The following is a 23960-nucleotide window of genomic DNA, read 5'->3' as shown; positions in this document are numbered from 1 at the left end:
GCGCTCACCCGTAAGGGTACTAATCCCAAAGAGTGGCCGACCGAAGCAGAGGAGGCCTTTCTTTCCCTAAAACAGGCCTTCTCTTCCGCCCCGGTGCTGCATCGCCCGGACGGCAACAAGCAGTTCTTCCTGGAAGTTGACGCCTCCTCCTCTGGAGCCGGAGCGGTACTTACTCAAAAATCATCTTCCGGGAGAATGGTAACTTGTGGCTTCTTCTCCAAACTCTTCTCCTCTTCTGAGCGCAACTATTCCATAGGAGACCGAGAGTTATTGGCCATCAAGCTGGCGTTGGAGGAGTGGCGTTACCTACTCGAGGGGGCTCTTCATCCGGTAATAATTTACACTGACCACAAGAACTTGGCTTACCTCCAGCATGCCCAGAGACTTAACCCGCGCCAAGCCCGGTGGTCCTTGTTTTTTGCTCGCTTTGATTTTGTTCTTCATTTTCGCCCGGCTGACAAAAACGTCAAAGCAGACGCCTTGTCCCGATCCTTTCTGGTGTCCGATCTCGAGGAAGAACCTAAACATATCATCGATCCCGCCAGAGTAATGCAGGTGGCTCCCGTGAGTCTAAATCGTCTCCCTCCCGGTAAGACGTTTGTTTCAGTACCTGATCGGGAGAAGATCCTACACTGGGGCCATTCGTCTAAACTAGCTGGCCATGCCGGTCAGAAAAAGACCCTCCAGCTTATTGCCCGGCACTATTGGTGGCCTACCCTGCACAAGGACATAATAGACTTTGTTTCTGCCTGTGTGTCCTGCGCCCGCAACAAAGTCCCGAGACATCTGCCAGCCGGACGCCTCCTTCCGCTTCCTGTACCTGCTGCCCCCTGGCAGCATATAGCAATGGACTTTATAACTGATCTCCCCGTCTCTGCCGGTTGTACGGTCATTTGGGTGGTCGCTGACCGCTTTTCCAAGATGGCTCACTTTATTCCCCTGCCAGGCCTTCCGTCTGCACCCGAGCTGGCTAAAGACTTTATCCGCCACATCTTCCGTCTTCATGGCCTGCCCCTCCACATCGTGTCGGATCGTGGGGTACAGTTCACCTCACGTTTCTGGAGAGCCACTTGTAAACTACTAGACGTCACCCTGGACTTCTCTTCCGCTTACCACCCACAGTCCAGTGGTCAAGTGGAGCGGATTAATCAGAACCTGACCAGTTACCTCCGGCACTTCGTTAATGCCCACCATTCTGACTGGGTGGATCTCCTACCATGGGCCGAGTTCTCTTATAATAATCACGAGAGCGAATCCTCCTCCAAATCCCCGTTTTTTGTAGTCTTTGGTCAGCATCCTCGGATTCCTTTTCCTGTCTCCACCTCTGTGGACAACCCGGCTGCGGAATCTCTCGTTAGCAAATTTTCCTCCATATGGGAGAGTACCCGGTCCGCACTCCTTCTGTCATCCGAGCGTATGAAAAGACACGCTGACAAAAAACGCCTGGATCCTCCACAATTTCGTCCAGGAGATAAAGTCTGGCTCTCATCTAAATATGTTCGACTCAAGATACCTTCTTACAAGTTAGGGCCTCGGTTCATCGGCCCTCTGGAGGTCATCAGTCAGATCAACCCGGTGGCCTATAAATTGAAACTCCCGGCCAACTTACGGATCCCTAACTCCTTCCATGTATCTCTCCTCAAACCCGTGGTGCTTAACTCTTTTTCCAAGTCTACAGGTACGCCTCCTGCTCCGGTTTCTGCTGAGGACGAGTTTGAGGTAGAGAACATTCTTGCCACCAAAAGGGTAAGAGGAAAGACCTTTTTTCTGGTAGATTGGAAGGGGTTTGGTCCTGAGGAGAGAACGTGGGAGCCCCGGGAGAACATCCATGCCCCTCTCATCCTAGCTAAATTTCTATCTGGCCTAAAAAAGGGGGGGCCTAAAGGGGGGGGTACTGTAGTGCCGGCGTCCCTGCCCTCTGCTAGGCAGGGACGCTGTTCCCCTCACCGCTCTGCTCCGTGCCCGGCGTCCCTCTCCCGCTCTGCTGGCAGCGCGCGCTCCTTCCCGGCCACTGTGCTTAGGGCGCGCGCGCGCGCCCTCCCTCTTAAAGGGGCCGCGCGCGCCGTCCTAAGGAGTCCCCGGCCAATGGCCGGAGGACTTTACCATATATAAGGCACCTCCTCCAAAATGGAGGTGCCCGAGCAATGTTGTTGCACCGTTCTACTCTGCTTCAGCCCTCAGGTCCCGTTGCCAGTTACCTGCCAGTTACCTGCCAGATTCCTGCCAGCTTGCTGTCCTAATCCTGCCTGATTTCCTGTTACCTGCCTGCCTGCCTGAGCTCCGATGGTCTGCCTTACAACTCCGGTCAGTCTGTCTAAGGACCAACTTGCCCGCTCACCTGGGAGCGCACATCAGCTACCTGCCTGCTTGCCTGAGGTCCGACGGTCTGCCTTACAACTCCGGTCAGTCTGTCTATGGACCAGCTTGCCCGCTCACCTGGGAGCGCTTCTCCGCTACCTGCCTGCTTGCCTGCCCCGAGGCTCTGCTGTCACGTGCTGTGACCACCAGCTATTCCAGACTCTTGCCCGCTCACCTGGGAGCGCTTCTCCGCTACCTGCCTGCTTGCCTGCCCGGGGGCTCCGCTGTCACGTGCTGGGACCACCAGCTATTCCAGAGACTCTTGCCCGCTCACCTGGGAGCGCTTCTCCGCTACCTGCCTGCTTGCCTACCTGGAGGCTCCGCCGTCACGTGCTGCGACCACCTGCTATTCCAGAGACTCTCGCTTGCTCACCTGGGAGCACACATCCTCCATCTGCCTTGCTAGCCTACCTGGAGGTTCAGCCATCACAGGTCGTACCTACCCTTTACCTAGAGACTGCCCCGGTCACTTGCCATGACCTCCAGCCCGTTCTTCCAGAGACTGCCCCGGTCACTTGCCGTGACCTCCAGCCCGTTCTTCCAGAGACTGCCCTGATCACTTGCCGTGACCTCCTGCCCGTACACCCAGAGACTGTCCCGGTCACCTGCTGTGACTGCCTGCCTGGTCGCCACCCGCTCCCTTACAAGGACCGCTCCCTTGTATAGTAGCCCAGAGGTTCCGCCTCCCAGACCCGTTACACTCTTGAAGCTCATCAAGAGAATGCCAAGAGTGTGCAAAGCAGTCATCAAAGCAAAAGGTGGCTACTTTGAAGAACCTAGAATATAAGACATATTTTCAGTGGTTTCACACTTTTTTGTTAAGTATATAATTCCACATGTGTTAATTCATAGTTTTGATGCCTTCAGTGTGAATGTACAATTTTCATAGACATGAAAATACAGAAAAATCTTTAAATGAGAAGGTGTGTCCAAACGTTTCGTCTGTACTGTATACACACTGGGTACGGAAAGTATTCAGACCCCTATAAATTTTTCACTCTGTTTCATTGCAGCCATTTAGTAAATTCTAAAAAGTTCATTTTTTTCTCATTAAAGTACACGCTGCACCCCATCTTGACTGAAAAAAAACAGAAATGTAGAAATGTTTGCCAATTTATTAAAAAAGAAAAACTGAAATATCACATGGTCATAAGTATTCAGACCCTTTGCTCAGACACTCATATTTAAGTCACATGCTGTCCATTTCCTTGTGATCCTTATTGAGGTGGTTCTCCTTCATTGGAGTCCAGCTGTGTTCAATTAAACTGATAGAACTTGATTTGGAGAGACACACACCTGACTATATAAGACCTCACAGCTCACAGTGCGTGTCAGACCAAATGAGAATCATGAGCTCAAAGGAACTGCCCAAGGAGCTCAGAGACAGAATTGTGGCAAGGGACAGATCTGGCTAAGGTTAAAAAAGAATTTCTGCATTACTCAATGTTCCTAAGAGCACAGTGGCCTCCATAATCCTTAAATGGAAGACGTTTGGGACCACCAGAAGTCTTCCTAGATGTGGCCGTCCAGCCAAACTGAGCAATTGTGGAGGAAGAGCCTTGGTGAGAGAGGTAAAGAAGAACCCCAAGATCACTGTGGCTGAGCTCCAGAGATGCAGTAGGGAGATGGGAGAATGTTCCACAGGGTCAACTATCACTGCAGCCCTCCACCAGTCGGGCCTTTATGGCAGAGTGGCCCGACGGAAGCTTCTCCTCAGTGCAAGATATATGAAAGCCCGCATTGTGTTTGCTCAAAAACACATGAAGGACTCACAGACTATGAGAAATAAGATTCTCTGGTCTGATGAGATGAAGATAGAACTTTTTGGTGATAATTCTAAGCGGTATGTGTGGAGAAAACCAGGCACTGCTCATCATCTGCCCAATACAATCCCAACAGTGAAACATGGTGGTGGCAGCATCATGCTATGGGGGTGTTTTTCAGCTGCAGGGACAGGACGACTGGTTGCAATTGAAGGAAACATGAATGGGGCCAAGTACAGAGATATCCTGGATGAAAAAACTCTTCCAGAGTGAAATGGACCTCAGACTTGGCCGAAGGTTCACCTTCCAACAAGACAATGTGACGCGCCCCCTGGGCCTGTGATGTGCAGGGGATACCCGGAGCCGGATCGCTGGGGGTTGTAATCTCCGTGGCGCTGACCCGGTCCGTGCCCAGGGTGGTCAATTCAGTGGCAGTCTTAGTGTAATAACAAGTGTCCAATTACGCCACCCGTGGATTGCGGTCAATGGGGACCGTCGCTGCAGGGCAGACCGCTGAGGCTGGTATTATGTGTGCAGCTTAGAATGGGATGACTCCCCACGGGAGGAGTATAGCCTCAGGGCAGTTAGTGTGGAGATGATGGGAGTGATGGTGCGCGAGTGTCCCAGCACCAATTGTGCTGGTGCGGTGAAGAAGCACAGAGACGTGGGGTTGCAGTTTCCAATGCTTTACTCACAGTTGTTATTCGTGCCAATCCTGCAGGCGATGACTGCCCAAGCCGTGCTGCGTCCACCAGGCAGGGGACTCGACCAACTCCCAGGCAATTCCAGAGCGTGGCACAGGGCTCCCTTCTTTTCCTTTCTCTGGCCGCCCCCACCAGTGACCCACCTTTGTCCAGCTTCATCGGGCCTTCTATTGGCGAAACCTATCTCCGGTTTCCCTGACCCTATATGGTATGCTTTCCTGGTGGATGTAGTGAGGGGTCGCACCAAGATGTGGTCACAACCTCCGGTCTTTGGCTGAGGAATTTGTTGCCTCCACCAATTTGGGTTCCGGTACCCTGCTCTGCCAACCCGTCACCCGCAATCTCCTGGGTCCTTAGGGTTCCCTCTGTCCTCGTGTCTCTGGGCCTTTCTTGATGTTCTTGTTCCTTTCTTACTTTCCTTTCTGTTCCTTCTTCTCTCTCTCTCTCTCTGGCCCCGGCCTCCTGATAAGGCCTGCCTGGGGAGCAGAGCCCATGCAGCAGCTCTGCTCCTTGTCACTCCCCCTCAGACTGAACACTGTTCTAAGATGGTGCCCACCTTATATCCCTCCCTCTATGTGTGAGCCCAGGTGACTAGCAACCAATGGGCTCCTACCTATGCCCAGAGACCCACCCCTATCTGCTCCTGCACCACTGGGTTTTCCTCCCCCTCCCCACTCCAGCCAGGGACAGAAGCTGTCGCGCCTGCACTTCTGTGGGAGCACCGTTGAGCTGTCCCTCGGAAATGGGGTGTGTGTGGTGCATGCAGCCTAACGAGTCCTGGTCCACACTCCATCCTTACCCGGGAGTGGAATATCACACCTCTGGGTCGAGGTGCAATACCCCTGTAGCGGCCGAACCCTCGGGGTGCTACAAATGCCCTTAAGCGCACAGCTAAAATAACAAGGGAGTGGCTTCAGAACAACTCTGTGACCATTCTTGACTGGCCCAGCCAGAGCCCTGACCTAAACCCGATTGAGCATCTCTGGAGAGACCTGAAAATGGCTGTCCACCAACGTTCACTATCCAACCTGACGGAACTGGAGAGGATCTGCAAGGAAGAATGGCAGAGGATCCCCAAATCCAGGTGTGAAAAACTTGTTGCATCATTCCCAAGAAGACTCATGGCTGTACTAGCTCAAAAGGGTGCTTCTACTCAATACTGAGCAAAGGGTCTGAATACTTATGACCATGTGATATTTCAGTTTTTCTTTTTTAATATATTTGCAAAAATTTCTACATTTCTGTTTTTTTTCAGTCAAGATGGGGTGCAGAGTGTACTTTAATGAGAAAAAAATGAACTTTTTGGAATTTACCAAATGGCTGCAATGAAACAAAGAGTTTAAAGTTTAAAGGGGTCTGAATACTTTCCGGACCCACTGTATATATATATATATATATATATATATATATATATATATATATATATAGTGCTGCTCATCATTATTGGCACTTCGTTTTTTTCATAAACTGTACAATATCTTCAGAAATAAATGTACCAAAGTTATATCCTCAGGATTTTTTAATTAGTGGTCCAAAGTAATACAACAATAAAACATTATTTTTCAACTTTCGTGTTGCAATTTCAAAGAGGAAGCAAAATAAACAGCATGTGCAGCAATAAAGGCACCCCTAATTAATACTTGGTTGCACACCCTTTGGCATTGCTGACAGCCTCCAGATGTTTCTTGTAGCCATCTATAAGTTTCTTGCACTTCTCAGCTGGAATTTTCTCCCACTCTTCCTTTGCAGTTTGTTCAAGCTCTTGGATGTTTGCCGGGTTCTTTTTCCCAATGGCAGATTTCAGCTCACCCCAAAGATTGCCAGTGGGATTGAGGTTAGAACTCTTTGCTGGCTATTTTAAAACAGTCCATTTTTCATTTTAAATCATTACTGTGTACTTTTGGATGTGTGCTTTGGGTCATCGTCTTACCCATGATTTTTGACTCAAACCAGGTTTTCTTACACTGGGTAGGACATTTTGCTCTAAAATCTCTTGATAATTCTCTGATTTCATGATTCCTTTGATACTGTCAAGGCCTCCAGTACAGATACCAGGAACAGAAAAGCAACCCCACAGCATTATGGATCCTCCACCATGCTTAACTGTTGGTAAGGTGTATTTTTCCTTATAAGCTTCATTGCGTCGTTTGTAAATAAACTGTTGCTTTGCATTGCCAAAAAGCTCTATTTCTGTTTTATCTGTCCACAGAACATTTTCCCAGAAGGATTTTGGTTTGTCAAGGTACTGTTTGTCAAAGATCAGTCTTTCCTGCAATGGTTTCTTCCTTGGCCTTCGCCCATAAAGCTCTGCTTGGTTTAGTGTGCGGCATGTGGTACTTGTTGAAACCATGACCCCAGACTGTCCCAAGTTGGCCTACAGGTCTTTGTATCTTTGACGTGGTGTTTTATCCACCATTTGCATCAACCTTCGAAGACATCTCTTGTCAGTTTTCCTCTTGACTGTTCCATGCTTGGCAAACTTCTTAATAACATTGCGCACTGTTGAAACTGGCATACCAAGGTATTTGGAGATGGTCTTATACCCTTTGGAAGTCTTATATTTGCTAATAGCAGCAGTTCTGCTGTCCTCAGACAGGTACTTTGTCTTCACCATTGTGACAAAAGAACAGGGCCTACCATGTGGCTTTTTAAAACACAGAAGTCATCATTCATTGGCTAATTCATGTCACATGAGGACCGACAATTAATCACAGGTGAATCTCTTTTGGGATTTTCCACACACGAGTCAAAATGTGTTTCCATACTAAATTAATGTAAAGGGTACAAATACCAGCGACACAGCAAGATTTAGGTTTTTCTATTGTATTTAACACAAGTGCTTTATACAAAAAAACTGTTTCACTTGATTCATTTTTTTCAGGATATATTCCATATTATGCACTTAAACTTCATAGGTGCCAATAACGATGAGCAGGACTGTAAAGAAGAGGGGGGAAAGCAAAAAAAAAAAAAGTGTAAGGTCACAGGAGAGTAGATCGGTGCATTAATCAATGTGTGACCACCACGTAGAACGTACGGTAAGTACTGGGATGTTTTACAAAGGGATGAGAAATATGGCAGGTTAATTATAGGACCCCCACAGTTTGTGTTCCAATGTTTGGCAAACCAACTGATACGTGCAGATGAGGTTAAGCCTAAGACATCAAAAGAAATGTTCTTATGTTCCCGAAAAGGACATTCCAGTTGTCAAAACTTCCCGGCAATCATTAGGGGCGACCACGTAACACATCCTTCACAAAGTACAACAATTTCCATAGAGGATATTTCACTTGCAACAGTAAAAATGTTGTATGTATGTTGAAATGTCCTTGTGGGATGGTGTACGTGGGCTGTTATAGTGGATTTTTCACTAAGTGAAAGGTACAAGGGGAAGAACATTTCATAAATTAAGTTGCATTTATTTATTATTTTGCTATATATCAGTATTATTTGAGTACTGTATTGTTTAATCATTGGATAAGGTTATTATTTGAGCAGTGTATGTTGGTATTATTTGAGTTCTGCATGGTTATTTATTTATTATCTTATGTATTTATTATTAGTCCTATCATATTCCACAGGTCTTTACAGACATCATCATCGCTGTCCCCCATTGGGGCTCACAATCTACATTCCCTATCAGTATGTCTTTGGAGTGTGGGAGGAAACCGGAGAACCCGGAGGAAACCCACGCAAACATTGGGAGAACATACAAACTCCTTGCAGATGTTGTCCTTGGTGGGATTTGAACTCAGGACCCCAGCGCTGCAAGGCTTTCATTATTTGAGCGCCATATGATGGAATAATTTCAGAAACTAATGGTTTTCTTATTTGAGTATTGGATAGTTTTAATATTTGAGTACTATATGTTGGTATTATTTGAGCACTGTATATTTTTATTCTTTGAGCATCGGGTAGGTTTTATTTTTTGAGCACTATGTGTTGGTATTACTTCAGCACAACATACTGGTTTTATTTCACCACTGTAAGCATTTATAATTTGGGCACCATATGGTGGAATTATTTGTCAACTGAATGGTTTAATAATTTGAGCACTGGATTATTTTACTAATTGAACACCATATGTTGATATTATTTGAGCAGTGCACGTTTGTATTATTTGAGCTCCGTACGTTGCTATTATATGTTGGTTTCATTTGAGCCTCGTATGGTTTTAGTATTTGAGCATCATACGGTGGAACTATTTGAAAACTGTATGGTTTAATAATTTGAGCACTAGATTGTTTTATTACTTGAACACCTTATATTCGTATTATTTCAGCACCATACGTTGGCATTATTTAAGCACCATGTATTTTTATTCTTTGAGCATTGGATATGTTTATTATTTGAGCACCATATGTTTTTATTTTTTGAGCACTATGTGTTGGTATTACTTGAGCACAACATATTGGTTTTATTTCACCATTGTAAGCTTTTATTATTTGGGCACCATATGGTGGAATTATTTGAGAACTGTATGGTTTTATAATTTGAGCAATGGATTATTTTATTAATTGAACACCGTAGGTTGATTCTATTTGAGCAGCGCACGTTCGTATTATTTGAGCACCGTACGTTGGTACTGTATGTTGGTTTTATTTGAGCATTGTATGGTTTTATTATATCAGCACCATATGGTGGAATTATTTGATATATGTATGGTTTAATAATTTGAGCACTAGATTGTTTTATTATTTGAACACCGTGTGTTTGTATTATTTGAGCACCATGTGTTGGTATTACTTGAGCACTGTATGTTTGCTTTAATTGATCATTGTATGGTTTTATTATTTGAATACAGTATGTTGGCATTTGTTTTGGTATTATGAAGCACTGCTGTTAAGGTTCCAGATTTGAGAATAAAATAAATGTAGATCATATTAAAAGAAATACATACTGACATGGAAGCCTCGGTTACCGCAGATGAATTGCAGCATGTCCACCAATTCCGAGCCACACAGCATCTCCCGGGAGCGAGTCCTGGAGCAACGCGCGTTGGTGACTCCCACATAGAGCGTAAACACCAGAGACAGACAAAGTATCACCTGACTGATAGTGAGCGGTGTGGCCTTCTAGGAAAGGTGAAAAGTGTCAATGTTATAGGTAAACATATTGAGGCAAAGGTTATCTAATTAATACTATGATTGTGTCACGTTTTCTTCATCATGTATTGGACATGTCCATCCCCGTTGGCTCCTCTCTTTACAATGGGTACCAATGGTAAAGGGAATTTCGCTCCAATCATGTGCCCTCACTATCGCCCCCTACTGGGTAATACATTTTATTTAACATGGGGAACGAAGGTGACAACTGCTCTGGATTTCTGGCTCCTTTAAACCTAGATTAGCCTTCGGTCCAAAAGCCTTGTAAAATGTTTATTACAATAGGACTATCTAACATAATACTGCCACCTAGCGTGAGAAAAAGAGTAACTAAAAAAAAGCTTGAAAAATATCCGGATTTGACTTGAATTAGTCAAATGGCCATGACCATTAGTCATCTAGGAAAAGAAAGCTATTGTTTCTATGTTAAAACCAGTCAAACTTTAGTATCAAACTCATATCTATCTTGGTATAAATAGTAGATGTGGGTCTCACCTTTGGGACCAGCACCTATCTACAGAATTTGGGTTGGTTAAAGAGGGAATTTTTTTTAACCTGGTGTAAATGCCGCTGTGCTCCTGAATCTGGCGATGTTTTTCTTTTCTTCCTGCGACTCACCGTTCCTGAGATATGGCTCTTTCTTCCTGGTATAGAAATCCAGCCTTGTTACCAAGTGGGCGTGGTTCCTGACTCTTCTCTGTAGGTATATTCATGAGGGACACACCCAGTTTGTTAAAATACTAGATTTAAATATTGGGAAGAGGAGGCCATATCTCAGGAACGGAGAGGCGCAGGAACAAAAGAAAACCATCGCCGGATTCAGGAGAACAGCGGCATTTACACCAGGTAAAAAAATCCATATTTATGGGAAGTGAGAAGTTTCCTTTAAAAAGGGGTTGTCCACATTTGGGGACATATTTCTTCGCTTTATTAGTGCTTCTTTCTTTTTTTTTTTTGCAGTTTACGCAGTTTGGCTTTTACAGAGTCTTTGATTCCCTTTCTGTGGTTATAAAAGAGCTAAAAGAAAAACAAAAGTTCCAAACATCCCTTCAGAAACAGTTCACTGACAAATTCTCAGTTAACTCATTATGCAGCCAGCAACAGGAGGCAAATGGTGAAAACTTTTTAAAGAAATTAAATTGCAAAAATGATTCTTAGCCCCAATAAATAAAGTAAAAAATAAAACTGTCACCAAAAGAGGGAAACCCCTTTAAGCATTAACTTGTGGAAAATAGCTGATTTGATCTAAAGTAATAATAATAATAAATATAATACTAATAATAAAACATATAATATTATTATCATTATTATTATTGATAATAATGATTATAATAAAATAAAAAATAATAATATTAAATATAATAAATAATAATAATAAACTGCCTTGACCAATACGGTAACAACTTTTCCCTAATTCTATGATATTTCTTTTTGCAGTTTTACTCAAGTTGCAAAAGCCAAAAGAATTTGATCGCCGGTTTGGTCTGCTCTATTGAAATAATTGGAGAAAATTAGCAAAAACAAAAAGTTTACAGATAAATATTTGCAAATATGCAAGGAGAATCGCCAGTATTTCCGATGTGTGCATTTACTCTTAGACCCCCACAGTAATATATATTATATATATATATATATATATATATATATATATATATATATATTATTTATATTTATATTTATATATATATAGGGTTTATATGATTGTTCATTTTAAGAAACATTCCAGGAATATAAATCATCTCTTATCTCTATGGATCATACATGCTTCCTTGCATCTGGTTACTCCCTCAATGAAAACAACGTCCTAGAAAAATACGCCATGTGCCAGCGATCGCAATGCAAATGTGATATTCACGACCAATCGACAATCTGCATTTCTCAGTCTCTAGCCAAATATTGAAATGTTTGTTTGGCTGTGTGAGGAGTGGGGGGTTACGGCTGCACAGCTGTCCATAGGTAGAGGAGACAAGACAATGGATCCTCAACCTTCATCAGACAACACAAACATTGGTGTATCCATTACTTTTCTGTGAAAAAAAAAAAGGCGAAGGGAGTAACTCCGCAGTAAACATGACATTCCCGAATTGAACGGGGTCTTATGCTGCAAAAAAAACACCTCAAATTCAATGATGCGTTCATTGACCGTGCAAAATAAATATTGTTTTTTATTACAGTTTGCTAAGAGACATAGATGCATATGTCGCAATAATGGGATATTCACATGAACGTCGCATATTAGCACAGAAATATTTGTGACTGATACATTTTTATAAATGGGGTTATCAGAAATCCACGCACATGATGCAGAAGAAATTGCACTCAGATGTAAGGGAATGATGGTGAACACACCACGGCTCCATTCATGGCTTATAGGAATGATGGAGATAAGCGAACACACCTCCGCTCCATTCATTGTTTATAGGAATGATGGAGATAAGCGAGCACACCTCCGCTCCATTAATTGTTTATAGGAATGATGGAGATAAGCGAGCACACCTCCGCTCCATTAATTGTTTATAGGAATGATGGAGATAAGCGAGCACACCTCCGCTCCATTAATTGCTTATAAGAATGATGGAGATAAGCAAGCACAACTCAGCTTCATTCATTGCTTATAAGTATGATGGAGATAAGTGAGCACACCTCAGCTCTATTCACTGCTTACAGGAATGATGGAGAAAAGCCAACGCACATCCGATCCATTCATTGCTTATAGGAATGATTGACATAAGAGAGCACACCTCAGCTCCATTCATGGCTTATAGGCATGATGGAGATAAGCGAGTGCACCTCCGCTCCATTCATTGCTTTATAGGAATGATGCAAAAAGGCGAGCACAACTCAGCTTCATTCATTGCTTATAGGAATGATGGAGATAAGTAAGCACACATCAGCTCTATTCACTGCTTACAGGAATGATGGAGATAAGTGAACGCACATCCGATCCATTCATTGCTTATAGGAATGATGGAGATAAGCGAATGTGGCACCCCAGGGGTCTGGTTACCACAGTAATAGAAATATTACGTCTGAGAGCAAGTGGGAGGTTTCCTGGTCAGGAGCCCTTAAGCATGCAACACCTCCTGCCCAGTCCTGGGAGGGGAGGAATCTGCCCTTATAAACTGGGTCTGGGGCGGGATTAGACAGTCAGAGCCTGGAGTGAAGTTCCAGACACAGGGCAAGAGACAGCTAGGAGCTCTGTAGGAGCAGGAGCTGAGTGCCAGGGACTGGAAGCAGATATATTGCTCGTCCTGGCTGAAGAGACTACTACCGGACAACGGAGTCCGAGGCTGTGGGAACCTCTAAGTCCTGCAGCAGAACCCAGCCGGCAGGGGATTCCAGGTCCTCTGGCCATAGAAGCCCGGAGGCTCAGTCACAAGGAAGGGACCAGCACCGCCATCGAGGAGCGGAGGCTATCAGAAGGCCCCAAGTCACCAGCCATACGGGTGAGCACCACACGGTATACTCAGGGACGTGGGCTACTTCCACTCGCTTACAGCAAGGTAACCAGGAAGAGTGCAGATAGACGGGGAGGCCTACAACTCCACCTGGCCAGGGGAACTCCTGCTTGCTCGCAGACTGACCAGGCCCCTTATGCTAGCCAGTACCCCCGGGAGGGTCTGCCTTAATATCACCAGTAAAGACCCTGAACTGCACTGCAAAGACTCTGAGTCGTTCCTGCTTTCTCACCGCATACAGCACTACTAGTACTGGGACGCCCGCGCACCATCACTCCCATCATCCACATTCCCTGCCCTGAGGCTATACTTTTCCCGTGGGGAGTTATCCCATCCTTTGCTGCGCACACGACACCAGCCTCAGCGGTCTGCCTCGCAGCGGCGGTACACCCTGACCGCAATCCACGGGTGGCGTAGTCGGACATTAAACCACAAAAACCCTATAAAGACTGCCACTGGTTTGACCACCCTGAGCCACGGGACCGGGTCGCCGCCACGGAGACTACAACCCCCAGAGACCCGGCTCCGGGTATCCCACACACGCGCACACACGGCCCAGGGGGCGCGTCACGAGCACACCTCAGCTCCATTCAATGCTTATAGGAATGATCGAAATAGGTGAGCACACCTCAGCTCTATTCACTGCTTACAGGAATGATGGAGATAATTGAACGCACATCCGATCTATTCACTGCTTTATAGGAATGATGCAAAAAGGCGAGCACACCTCCGCTCCATTCATTGCTTATAAGAATGATGGAGATAAGCGAGCACACCTCAGCTCCATTCAATGCTTATAGGAATGATCGAAATAGGTGAGCACACCTCAGCTCTATTCACTGTTTACAGGAATGATGGAGATAAGTGAACGCACATCCGATCCATTCACTGCTTTATAGGAATTATGGAAACAGGCAAGCACACCTCTGCTCCATTCATTGCTTATAGGAATGATGGAGATAAGCGAGTGCACCTCCGCTCCATTTATTGGTTTATAGGAATGATGGCGATAAGCGAGTGTACCTCCGCTCTATTCATTGCTTATAGGAATGATGGAGATAAGCAAGTGCACCTCCACTCTATTCATTGCTTATAGGAATGGAGATAACCGAGCAGACCTCCACTCCATTCATTGCTTATATGAATGATGGAGATAAGTGAGTGCACCTCAGCTCCATTCATGGCTTATAGGAATGATAGAGATAAGCGATCACACATCCGATCCATTCATTGCTTTTAGGAATTATCCAAATAGGTGAGCACACTGTAATGGGTCTGGGAGGTGGAACCTCTGGGCAACGATACAAAGGGGCAGTCCTTGTAAGGAAGCGGGTGGCTCCCAGGGTAGGCGGGCAGGTAGTCACGGCAAGTGACGGGGACAGTCTCTGGGTAGAAGGGCAGGAGGTCACGGCAAGTGACGGGGACAGTCTCTGGGTAGAAGGGCAGGAGGTCACGGCAAGTGACGGGGACAGTCTTTTGACAGGCAGGTGGTCACGGCAAGTGACGGCTAAGCCTCCAGATAGGCTAGCAGGCGGGTAGCAGGTGGACGCTCCCAGGTGAGCGGGCAAGAGTCTCTGGACAGGCAGGTGGTCACAGCAAGTGACGGCAGAGCCTCCAGGTAGGCTAGCAGGCAGGTAGCAGGCGGACGCTCCCAGGTGAGCGGGTAAGAGTCTCTGGACAGGCAGGTGGTCACAGCACGTGACGGCAGAGCCTCCAGGTAGGCTAGCAGGCAGGTAGCAGGCGGACGCTCCCAGGTGAGCGGGTAAGAGTCTCTGGACAGGCAGGTGGTCACAGCACGTGACGGCAGAGCCTCCAGGTAGGCTAGCAGGCAGGTAGCAGATGAGCGCTCCCAGGTGAGCGGGCAAACAGATCCATAGACAGACTGGCAGGGCTGGTAGGCAGACTGTCGGACCGCAGGAATGTAAGCAGATAGACAAGTATCAGGCAGGTATCAAGCAGGAATCTGGCAGGTAACTGGCAGGTATCTGGTAACGGGACCTGAGGGCTGAAGCAGAGTGATAGGCTATGCAACAACATTGCTCGGACACCTCCATTTTGGAGGAGGTGCCTTATATATGGTGAGGTCCTCCGGCCATTGGCCGGGGACCCCTTAGGACGGCGCGCGCGGCCCCTTTAAGAGAGGGGAAGCGCTCGCGCGCCCTAAGCACAGTGGCCGGGAAGCAGCGCGCGCTGCCAGCAGAGCGGAAGGAAGACGCCGGGCACGGAGTGGAGAGGTGAGGGGAACAGCATCCCTGCCGAGCAGGAGGCAGGGACGCCAACGCTACACACACCATGGCTCCATTCATTGCTTATAGGAATGATGGAGATAAGCGAGCACACCTCAGCTCCATTCATTGCTTATAGGAATGATGGAGATAAGCGAGTGCACCTCAGCTCCATTCATTGCTTATAGGAATGATAGAGATAAGCCAGCACACCTCAGCTCCATTCATTGCTTATAAGAATGATGGAGATAAGCGAGCACACCTCAGGTCCATTCATTGTTTACAGGAATGACGGAGATAAGTGAACGCACATCCGATCCATTCATTGCTTTATAGGAATGATAGGGATAAGCAATCACACCTTGGCTCTATTCATTGCTTATAGGAATGATAGAAATAGACGCACGCACCACGGCTCCATTCATTGCTCATTGGAATGAAATGATAGAGATAAGCGAGTGCACCTCCGCTCCATTCATGGCTTATAGGAATGATGGAGATAAGAGAGATAAGTAAACTTTTATGTTCTAACTTTTATGTATATTATAATACTAAAGCATATTTTCATAGTATTCTTTGTTGTGCCTCTGTTACTCTTCCTGGAAAAGTATGAATACCTAGTCATTCTCCTTCTGGTATTCTGTAGAAAGCATTGTTCTTGATGTTGTCGTAGTCTGGAAGCAGAAAAGTATCCTCTCAACATCCACTTCCTCCCTTGCATATGAGTAGCTTTCAGGTTGCTACTCTTCTAACATTGAACCCTTCCTTGGATGTTTTGTGACTCCTTGCATCCTTCAAATACCCAGACACCACCCGGAAAGATTCAGCACTGATCTTTGACCTTTCCATATGGAAAAAAGGACAAACCCTTTAAATTTAAGGGGGAACCTATTTTGCACAAGGTAGATATTGGATAATATTACTCATTTGAATGAATTATAAAAAAAAAACCTATGTATTTACAATAAAAACTGAAGCAATTTGTAAAAATTCTTGATTAAGAATCTGCAGCTTATATGCCAACCAATCAGTCTCCATGGTAACAGACTACAAACAAAACCCTGTGTAGTCTGAGATCTCTTAAAATTTGCCTATTTTTTACTAACTCACATGCAGTATATTGGGGTAATAAACCAGATATTTGGAACCTTAAAACTGAAACAGAGCGGACTTCTATAAGAATTCTGAGCATATTTAGGTTAAATTAATTTAATGGGGTTGTCTAGGACTTTAACATTGATGGCCCAACTTTAGGATAAGTCATCAATGTCTGATTGGTGGGAGTGCGAAACCCGGCGCCCCCACCGATCAGCTGTTCCTGGTGTCGGCTGGAACTGCTCAGTTACGTAGCTGCACAGCACAGCTGTCACGGGTGTGTCAGAAACTACAGTCGCCCTGCAGTTGGTTGCAGGAGATCTCTTCGTTTGGCATTACAGACACCTTCATAGAAGCTGTCTCTCTAGGACCAAGCGGCTACCTTCTTCTTGCTAATTAACACCCTGGACTGGGTGTATAAATACCTGCTGTTTGCTAGAGGCAGGCGCCGGCAATATTCACATGACCGCTTGTGAAGGCTTGGAGCAAGTGCATTACTTTTTCCTTTCTGGTGCTAAGTAGACGTGTGTTCATTTCTCTGAAGTCGACTAAAGCTAAGCTAAGCTATCTTCCCTTGTTAGTTCCCCCTTGTCTTTAGTTGTCATTGGGGATTGACTAGTGCTCATCTTCTCCCTTCCCTAGCCAGGGCAAGACAGGGTGAGCTTCCTGTGCAGCGATTGGTGAGGAACCAATATAGAGACGTTAGGGGAGACAGGGTGATATAGGTCAGCCTAGGAGGTCTCCACTACCCCCTTTCCTTCATGTGGAACTTAGTCTTTCCTACACCTTGCGTGACAACAGCTCTGTCGATGGTATTGTGGCCATGACGTGTACTGCACATCCTCCCCTATTCAAATCAATAGGGGATGGATGTACAGTACCCAGCCGAACCACTATTCCGTTGACGGAGCTGTGCTGTGTAACTCCATAACCAATCAGCCAAATTAGCCCAATTATATAATGCCTCCTCTTAACCACCCTTGTTGCTTTCTTTGTAAGCTCCACTGTGTCACCTGTGGACCCTCGATGCCTTGTTATGGCTCTTCTCCACCCAGCGCAAACAAATTATGAACCCCATTATATCGCACTCCCTAAAATACTCTTTTTATCTAGTTTCCCCCTTTCAGCCTCTTACCCCCCTTTGGGGCAACTTACATTTTCCCCCAGGCAATGAATACCTCCTAACTTTTCGCTCATGGATTGCAGCAGGAATCACCAGATTCCGCCACCTGTTTAATATTGATGACATTATTCCATTCCCAGTCCTTCAAGAAAAATATAACCTCCCCTCTAGAGAAATATTTCAATATTTGCAACTAGAACATTTTATACGTTCACGCCATTCGAGCAAAGAGGAAAACAAAACTCACACGCTCCTGGCACCATTTTACTACTTTATTCCCATTATTTATACCTCCCGTTAAATATCTAACATTGGATCCACTCTAGCTGACTCAGAATGGTCCCAAATTTGGTCCTCCTCTACTGGATGAATATTAAACACCTTAATGTTGGAAACGACTTATAAGGTGTTGACTAGATGGTACTTGACCCCAGCTAGAGTGGCCAAAGTTGTCCCCGACTACTCTCCCAACTATTTTAGAGGCTGCAATTCCATCGGAATATGGAGGTTATGCCCCATAGTCCGCAGACTCTGGATTAGAGTTTGCTTCTTAATTCTTTCTGTCACTGACATTAACCTAAAAAAATACCCCCTGGGAAGCTTTACTTAATAAACGTATCCCTAATATCCCCAAACACTGCCACGTCTTCATCTCATTTATATTTTTAGCAGCTAAACAAACCTTAGCTTGGAAAAAAAAAAATCAGGTCTAGATCTGTCGGAGGTCAAAAGACACCTCTCATGGTATATGGTTAACAAAAAATGATCAGCCATACTTTCAGATAACGTCTATAATTTTAAGAAAATTTGGCTCCCCTGGACGGAATACGCTAATCATACCCCCTTCGCCACACCATTTCTTCGCCTAAAATCTTCTGTCACCTCCGACTCTTCAATAAGTAGCTAGTCATCATGAGACTCGACAGGTATGCCCCCCTATCTACCTTCCATCTTTTCCCCCTCCTCTTTATATATCCCCCCCCTTTCAACTCCTTTAATCACATATTTGTACTAATATTTTGCCATGTGTCATGACTGTGTTAAGTTAAAATCCTTAATAAAAATTTATTGTAAAAAAATAAAGATAGGTCATCAATGCTAGTCTAGGACAACCCCTTTAAGAATACTTTACCACCACTATTAACTTTTCCACTATCCTCGATATTATAAAAAACTGCATTGTTAAAACATTTACATAGTCGTAACTGTTAACTCCTTCCCCCTAGACCATCAGGGACACTAAGTATTAACCAGTAATGTTGGTCATACGCATTAGCAGAACCCTTCAATACAGCTTATCTCAACAAGGAAAGGGGAAAAAAAACACCACTAGACCCCATCACTTATCTCCTAGGAGAGAAGAAAGGATAGGACATGTTGAAACTAAACTGCACAACCCTTCTTTCTCCAAGATCTATGTTGAAGAAGAATTGATCAACCCATTTATCTGGGAAATAAACCCAAAGCCTCCAAGATGTGTGAAGTGAGAACATTTGAGGGTGAAAGAGGATATTTTGTTGTCTACTTGTGTCTATGTTCTTTTAAGAATCTATATGGGATACATATAATAAAGTCATGTAACAGAATATATAAAATGAAGGGAAGAATTTCTTTAACTAAGCAGTAGGTGCAGAAGAAGCTCTATTGCTGGGGGTAAGGGCGGCTCAGAAGCTCCGTACAAATCAGCAAACCCTTTGGAATGTTGGGCTTCGGTCTTTGGAATGTTGTGTTCTAAAGGTATGATATCACCAAAAAGGTATTCCGGACCTCGGCAAGGTCACTTTATTGTTTGGTGATGCTAGAAATAAAGAGGGGGTGGGGAGGGACATGTCAACTTTTTGCCCTATGGTGAGAAAACCCCTTTAGGAAATTGGATTAATGTTGGTGGAATTAAAGGTCTGCCCAGACTGGATCTTTTCTATCCACCACTAATACTTAAACCCTTTCCGATTTTCTGCTCTTTTGTTTTTTCCTCTTCTTATTCAAAGAGCCATAACTTTTAGATTTTTTCCCCACCGACATAGCCACATGAGGGCTTATTTTTTTGCGGGACGAGTTTTACTTTTGAATGACACCATCCATTTTATGATGTGATGCACTGGAAAGCAGGAAACAAATTCCAAGTGCGGCGAAATAGCAAAAAAAAAACACAATTCTGCAATTGTTTTTTTGGGGATTTTTTTATTTATAGTGTTCATTTTACAGTAAAAATGACCCGGTAATTTGATTCTCCTGGTGAGTATGATTACGCAATACCAAACATGTTTTTGTTTTATTTAAGTGGCGAAAAAAAAAATGTAGAAATTTGTAAAAAAAATGTACTTATGTTGCCATTTTTTCGAGAGCCGTAACATTTCAATTTTTGGAATATGGGGCTATGTGAGGGCTTGTTTTTTGCACCCCACCATGCCAATGTTTTTATTGATATCACTATGAGGTAGGTACAATGTTTTGATCGCCTCTTATTAAATTTTTTTTGTGTTCTTGCGGCTGCCGTAAAATTGCAATTCTGGCGTTTTCTGCTCATTTGGTAAACATTAAAAGAGCACCAGGTGGCGCCACAACAAGTCTAGAACTGTAAAATTTACACACAAGCATCATTTTTTTTTTTACTTATTAAGACTTTTGCACTCATTTTTTTCGGCAATAATTCACACCTGTTTTGCTTATCATTTTTGCTCCGAAATGTTAAATTTTACACTCCTCTTGCAACTTTTAAAAAGCTAATGATAATATGGGAATAGTTAGCTAGGGATATAAAGTCTAAAGAATACTGGTCACTTGCCATAAATATATATATTTTTTTACGTGATGAAAATGGCGCTGTTCTCCTGAATCCGGCGCTGTTTTCCTTTTTTTCTTACTCCTCTCCGTTCCTGAGATACGGCCTCCTCTTCCCTGTGTGTAAATATAATCTTTTTAGCCAAGTGGGTGAGGTCCTGAAGAGAAACACCCACAGATATTTGAGGGCCATGCCCACTTGTCTAGATTTATATACCTGGGAAGAGAGGGCCATATCTCAGGAACGGAGAGGCGCAGGAAAAAAAGAAAAACATCGCCGGATTCAGGAGAACAGAGGCATTTACGCCAGGTATATAAATATATATTTATGATAAGTAACAGCTTTTTTTAAGCCAGATCTATGAATTAGGACTATCACTCTAGTAAGTGAGAAGTGTAAAAAATTCAGAAACAGCTCTAGAAAGAAATATCTGCTCATCCACTCCCCCTACTTCACTTATGTTAATGACGGAATTAGTTATTTTAATTATACTCCGTCCCATTGCTCCTGTAGTATTTACTGCTTTTTGTGATAGGGCATATATTAACTGTACACCTTCAACTAGGACAGCTTGTACAGCTTACATATTACACTGGCTTTTCCATAAAATATGTGAATATGTGCACTTCTCTGTGCTCTGCCTTTAACTGATCTGATTTAGAAAATTGCACGTTGCTCTGTTTGCACACTGATACAAGACAATTGCTAAATATTAACTTCACGTTATAGTTGATTCTTGGCCTTCCATGATATTTATTTCAGTAAAGTGGGAACACAGCAGGTAAATCAGGCAATGATCTGTTGCCTTTGTGAAAGCGCTCAGTGCGCTCAATTAATAAATCGCACAATGTTCATCGCGGCTGAAACTTTTTGATGGTTTCAGGCATCACGGTTTTGGTATATTTTTGGTTGCTACTTAAATAAATAAATGAATAACCCTGTTAAAAAAAAGTTGAAAAACTTTTTTCTATTGCACTGGTTAAACAACTTTTCTTAAAAAACAATTAGTACTAATGGGGTAGGCTTTATGGGAAATATTGACTGGTCACGACTAGGGATGAACCGTGGAAATTCAGGTTCGGTTTGGGTACCCGAACTTTAACCAGAACCCCATCGAAGTCAATGGGGACCCAAACTTTGGTTCTCTCTCGAACTCCGAACACTAAAATGGACTTCCAGAAGTCTGGTACGAACCTCAAATTTTACAGTTTGGGTTCGCTCATCTCTAGTCATGGCTCAACACCATAAACTACGCCAGAAAGTGAGCCAAATTATTGCAGAAATCTATGCCAACTCAAAGTTTTTGCAACATTTGTTTTCTGGCTGCTACAAAAAATACCATAATTTTATACATTTTTTTTTTACAAGTGTTCAGTGTGAATTTTTGGTCATAAAACCCCAGAAAAAAAAATCAATACAAGACATTTTTGTGCAATTTTTTCGACATGTCATAGGGTTTATGTGCAGACATTTAAGCACATAGATATTTCCTCCTGTATGTATTAGTGCTTGTGATCATTTTTTTCTTAATATTTTATTAATTGGAGGGGGGTTGTTACAAACAACTAAAACCATTTTTTGTGATTTTATATAAAAACAGTAGTACAAAAAGAAAGATTGCGATTTAACACTGGGTTGACATATAGTGTATTTGGTGTGGATTTTAAGCACACTGATATTTTCTGCACTTTTTCATACATTTCTGTGTTTTTTTGCTATGGTTGCAGAAATGCACCAAAAGAAAATAAAAAACAAACAAGCATAATAAAACCATACCAGGTCAAAAGGTTTAACCTGCCGATTTAATTTCTCCATTAAAATGACAGGGTAAAATCTCAAAAAGGGAATTTCCACAACAGAGATTGACCTGCTTTGGATTTAAAAAAAAGCACCAATTTTTGTTCCAATTCTGCAGTAGAAAAAAAAAACATGCAACGTGTCGATGAGATTGAGAAGAAATTCGTTCACTTAGCTTGTGCCAAAAATCTGCACCAAATTCATGAAGGCATGAAAACTGGATATCTACCTTTGAGCACCAATTTATACAACAATATAACTTATCTTGTACTGACAGTGAGCTTGTTCCATAGACTGTAGCTTCAGGCACAGTTTTACTGTCAGCAGGCTTGTCAACAGAAACACCTCCATAACAGGAGAATTACATTTTCTGCATCAATTTGCTGTACAATATAAGGATGACAAGCAGGAAAAAAAAAGTTCTGTTCAGAGGTTGAATGCTGGGCGATTTCAGCTCTGAAGTCTGCAGAATTGTAAATGCAGCTCTGGAGTATAATACGCACTGTAAGTCGGGGTCAGTGCAAGATAAGTAATGCAATGCATTTACAAACTTTTAGGAAGTTAAGTTAATTCTATGTGTATACTGTAAGAAAAAGTGGATGACAACGACTAGAATAAAATATTACCCGAATAAATAATGTCACAACAGCAAAATAAATAAATAACATAATATAATAAGAAATTATATATAAATCATAGCCTGCAGGTTTCCTAGTTTATAAAAGAAAAAACAAAAGTTTAATCTTTTGGCAAATTAATAAAAAAAAAAAAATGAAATAATATTAAAGGAATTTGCACAAAAGAAATGTGCAGATCATTTCTTGCTCGCCATGCAGCATGCACCAAGAAGCGTAGGTTGCTGACATATTACAAAGGTTTGCATGAGCTGAAGAAAAAAGTTATTAACCCTATATAAATATGGAAGTGCACTGAGATTTCTTCTACAACCACCAGAATCTGTGGAATGGCTCAGCAAGCAAACAAGGTTAAAGGTCAGCGAAGAGCAGGACTAAGAAATGGGAAGCAAAATGAAGTTACCTTTCTCGTCAGCGTTGGCCGTTTTATTTTTTTGCAGTCTTGGAGATACATGACTGTCAGTGGCAGATATTATCGACTGTATGAAGGCATGCAAATGTTTTAACAGCTCCCAGGGCTGCTGATAGGACTTTGCACTGTGGGATCTCTCAGGCCATGTAACAGCCAGTTCTGATGTCCAGGAGCTGTTTGTCTGGGAGAGAGAGAAGTCCATGAGAAGGAGAGCTCAGCAATATATGGATCTGAAAGGTGGAGGAGGATCCTTAGTAGCTGTCCAGCTGGGAGAGACAGAGGGGGGAGGGTATTCCTAAACCTAAAGTTCAGTGCAAGACCCAAATATTGCCTTGCGCTTCCTTTCCCGTAAGTCTTAGTTCCCGTGGACAAGAAGATCAGCAATGGTCAAAGGTTTAGAAGTCACTAGTATAACATACGCATATACAGTTATATGAAAAAGTTTGGGCACCCCTATTAATCTTAAGCTTAATGTTTTCTTAAAATTGGTGTTTTTGCAACAG

At 43.6% G+C, this 23960-nt stretch overlaps 1 protein-coding gene across 2 annotated transcripts in view; it reads right to left on the bottom strand.

The window, feature by feature from the left end:
* Positions 1–23686, bottom strand: part of LOC141172112 (insulin-like growth factor 3.L) — a 32667-nt gene extending 8981 nt beyond the window's left edge. The window contains exons 1-2 of one of the 2 annotated variants that reach the window (XM_073655967.1): positions 23449–23686; positions 9726–9897 (exon numbers count right to left, since the gene is read on the bottom strand). In XM_073655967.1, coding sequence (XP_073512068.1) covers positions 9726–9897; positions 23449–23499 — 223 coding nt within the window. In that variant the 5' untranslated portion in view covers positions 23500–23686. Of the gene's footprint in view, positions 1–9725; positions 9901–23448 lie in introns of both variants that reach the window. The other variant, XM_073655966.1, reaches the window with a different exon arrangement.
* Between the last annotated feature and the right edge of the window lie 274 nt (positions 23687–23960).

This window comes from Phyllobates terribilis, unplaced genomic scaffold, assembly GCF_046119375.1.
Source record: "Phyllobates terribilis strain yellow unplaced genomic scaffold, ASM4611937v1 Scaffold_12__6_contigs__length_324123572, whole genome shotgun sequence".
In the NCBI taxonomy this organism is placed as follows: Eukaryota; Metazoa; Chordata; class Amphibia; order Anura; family Dendrobatidae; genus Phyllobates; species Phyllobates terribilis.
Note: the sequence above shows the minus strand (reverse complement) of the source record. Positions and strands in the feature narration are given on the sequence as shown.